Source organism: Opisthorchis viverrini, assembly GCF_000715545.1.
Source record: "Opisthorchis viverrini unplaced genomic scaffold opera_v5_387, whole genome shotgun sequence".
NCBI classification, from domain to species: Eukaryota; Metazoa; Platyhelminthes; class Trematoda; order Opisthorchiida; family Opisthorchiidae; genus Opisthorchis; species Opisthorchis viverrini.
In genome coordinates this window covers 375,540-377,400 of record NW_008752044.1, presented here as the reverse complement: position 1 = coordinate 377,400, position 1,861 = coordinate 375,540, and the positions used below count along the sequence as shown (strand labels likewise).

At 42.7% G+C, this 1,861-nt stretch overlaps 1 protein-coding gene across 1 annotated transcript in view; it reads left to right on the top strand.

Annotated features, from left to right (window-relative positions):
- Positions 1–1,861, top strand: part of T265_10603 (hypothetical protein) — a gene marked incomplete at both ends in the record, with an annotated part of 48,828 nt that overhangs the window by 29,755 nt on the left and 17,212 nt on the right. The window contains one exon of the mRNA XM_009177024.1: positions 266–291. Within this exon, the coding sequence (XP_009175288.1) occupies positions 266–291 (26 nt within the window). The remainder of the gene's footprint in view (positions 1–265; positions 292–1,861) is intronic.

Genomic DNA, 1,861 nt, shown 5'->3' with positions numbered 1-1,861 from the left:
AAGTGCAACCACACACCGGCCTGCCTGTGCGATCAGGAGACCATGCTATGAAACATGGCAATTATGACGTTAAATATGATTTCGCTTAGACTTTCCATCGGAAGCGCATTGTTTATTCTTTGCACTTGTGATGTTATAACTGTCCCAACACTGCTACTACTGAATGACCCATCTCCCCATCAGCTGGTTCATTCCATATATTTAGCGCCCATTGCTTCGCTTCGATTTTTTTGTGCCACTTCCTACTGTCACTATTTTTTTACAGGTTGGCTTCAATGCAGAGCATTCATGGTAGGTTGATATTTACCTGTGTATTTGCTTTACTCTATTCTGGTCGGAAAACTCTCAAATATCCACAGGCGGTTTATCATTAGCGTGCTCTTTGTGGGGATGGGGAGAAGCTGCATTTTCCAATGGCCATATTGATTACTTCATTTGCCTACTTTCTTGAGGGCCTTTTGCAAGCCTGTCATTCTAGGTGATTTATACATTGGAATCACGTAGTGCGCTACCCTCCGTGGCCCCAACTAAATTTAGTGCACACCGTCTCTCCACCCAACTGTGCTGTTTCAATTGACGTCATATCGAAGCGAGACATTTAACAACGATGGTTTTACAGCATTGTGTTGCAATGTGTAAAATCAACATTGGACGGGGCCTCGGAGTCCGGATATCTTAGTGCCTGGGCTGGCTGCGCTAATGAATTCAATCGATGGATGGTTTACAGGCGCATATCTGATGTATTTCCAAAGTCTTATGTTTACAAGTTTTGTAGTTTTTTTTCTAATATCCAACGGCTTGCATCTATATTTCGGTTAACCGCAACGTCAACTCGGAACTGTTGTTTTCACGGCGTCCGATCAATGATGAGTTAGGTTTGAATAGTCATGTACATTTGATATGTATATATTATACTGCCTTGATTGGATACCAACAGTGCAGGATTCGAGTCTGATCGAGACTTTCCAGAATTGTATACATATCTTTCGCCATTGGTGAGATTTCTGTATGAGGCCATCATTTCTGCCTACTTCGCTCTGGGCAGATGGAGTAGCTAAACAATCAACCCATCACTTCTCTGCTTTCTTGGATATTTTTATAAATCCCTACCGTCTTCGAAAGCCTTATCGACCATTATTCAGGTTTATATGAGAATAGTTGTTTGGACCGTCATGGTATATTAACAAAGCCGACTTTTTCATCAGTGGTCTTCTAGTCCGACCCCGGTTGCTGCCAAACTAATTAAAATCGAGAAGTTCTCAGTAGCGATTAGCAAGCGACAAGTGCAATTCACCTTATTATTTCATGTTTTTCGATATTGTAAGTGCTCAGGTCTATCAACATCATCCTTATCGACAGCAGAAACTGTTCTCAGCTTCATTGTATAAAATGCTGGACGTCGAGCCCTATTGCGGACAGCTTTGTTATGAGTAGGCTAGCAAAAGTCACTTGATAGAGTCACACTCAGGCATTTCACACTGGACATTCTGATCAGAGGGGACACGTAAGAGAATAAGGGCTTGATTGCCACTGAATGTGACGTTGGCAGTGTGTTAAAGGATGACATACTTTTCTCACAGGAAAGACAGTTTAGCGTACAACATAGATGTTGTTTTGCTGGGGAATATCAACACACCTGTTGAGCGAAAGCACTTTCTGCGCTATAACATCCGTAGGAATTTGCGATCTACTCTCTCATACCCATCAAGAATGAATAGTCTGTATGAATTTCTTGGCGAGCTGTTCAACTCCGACATTCCCGTATTTCGAAGCCGACACTCAGACAAGTTTGATAAAAACTGGCACTGAGCACATCATTCACGTGTGACCGGGCTACAACCGAGCGCTGAATCACTCCCGC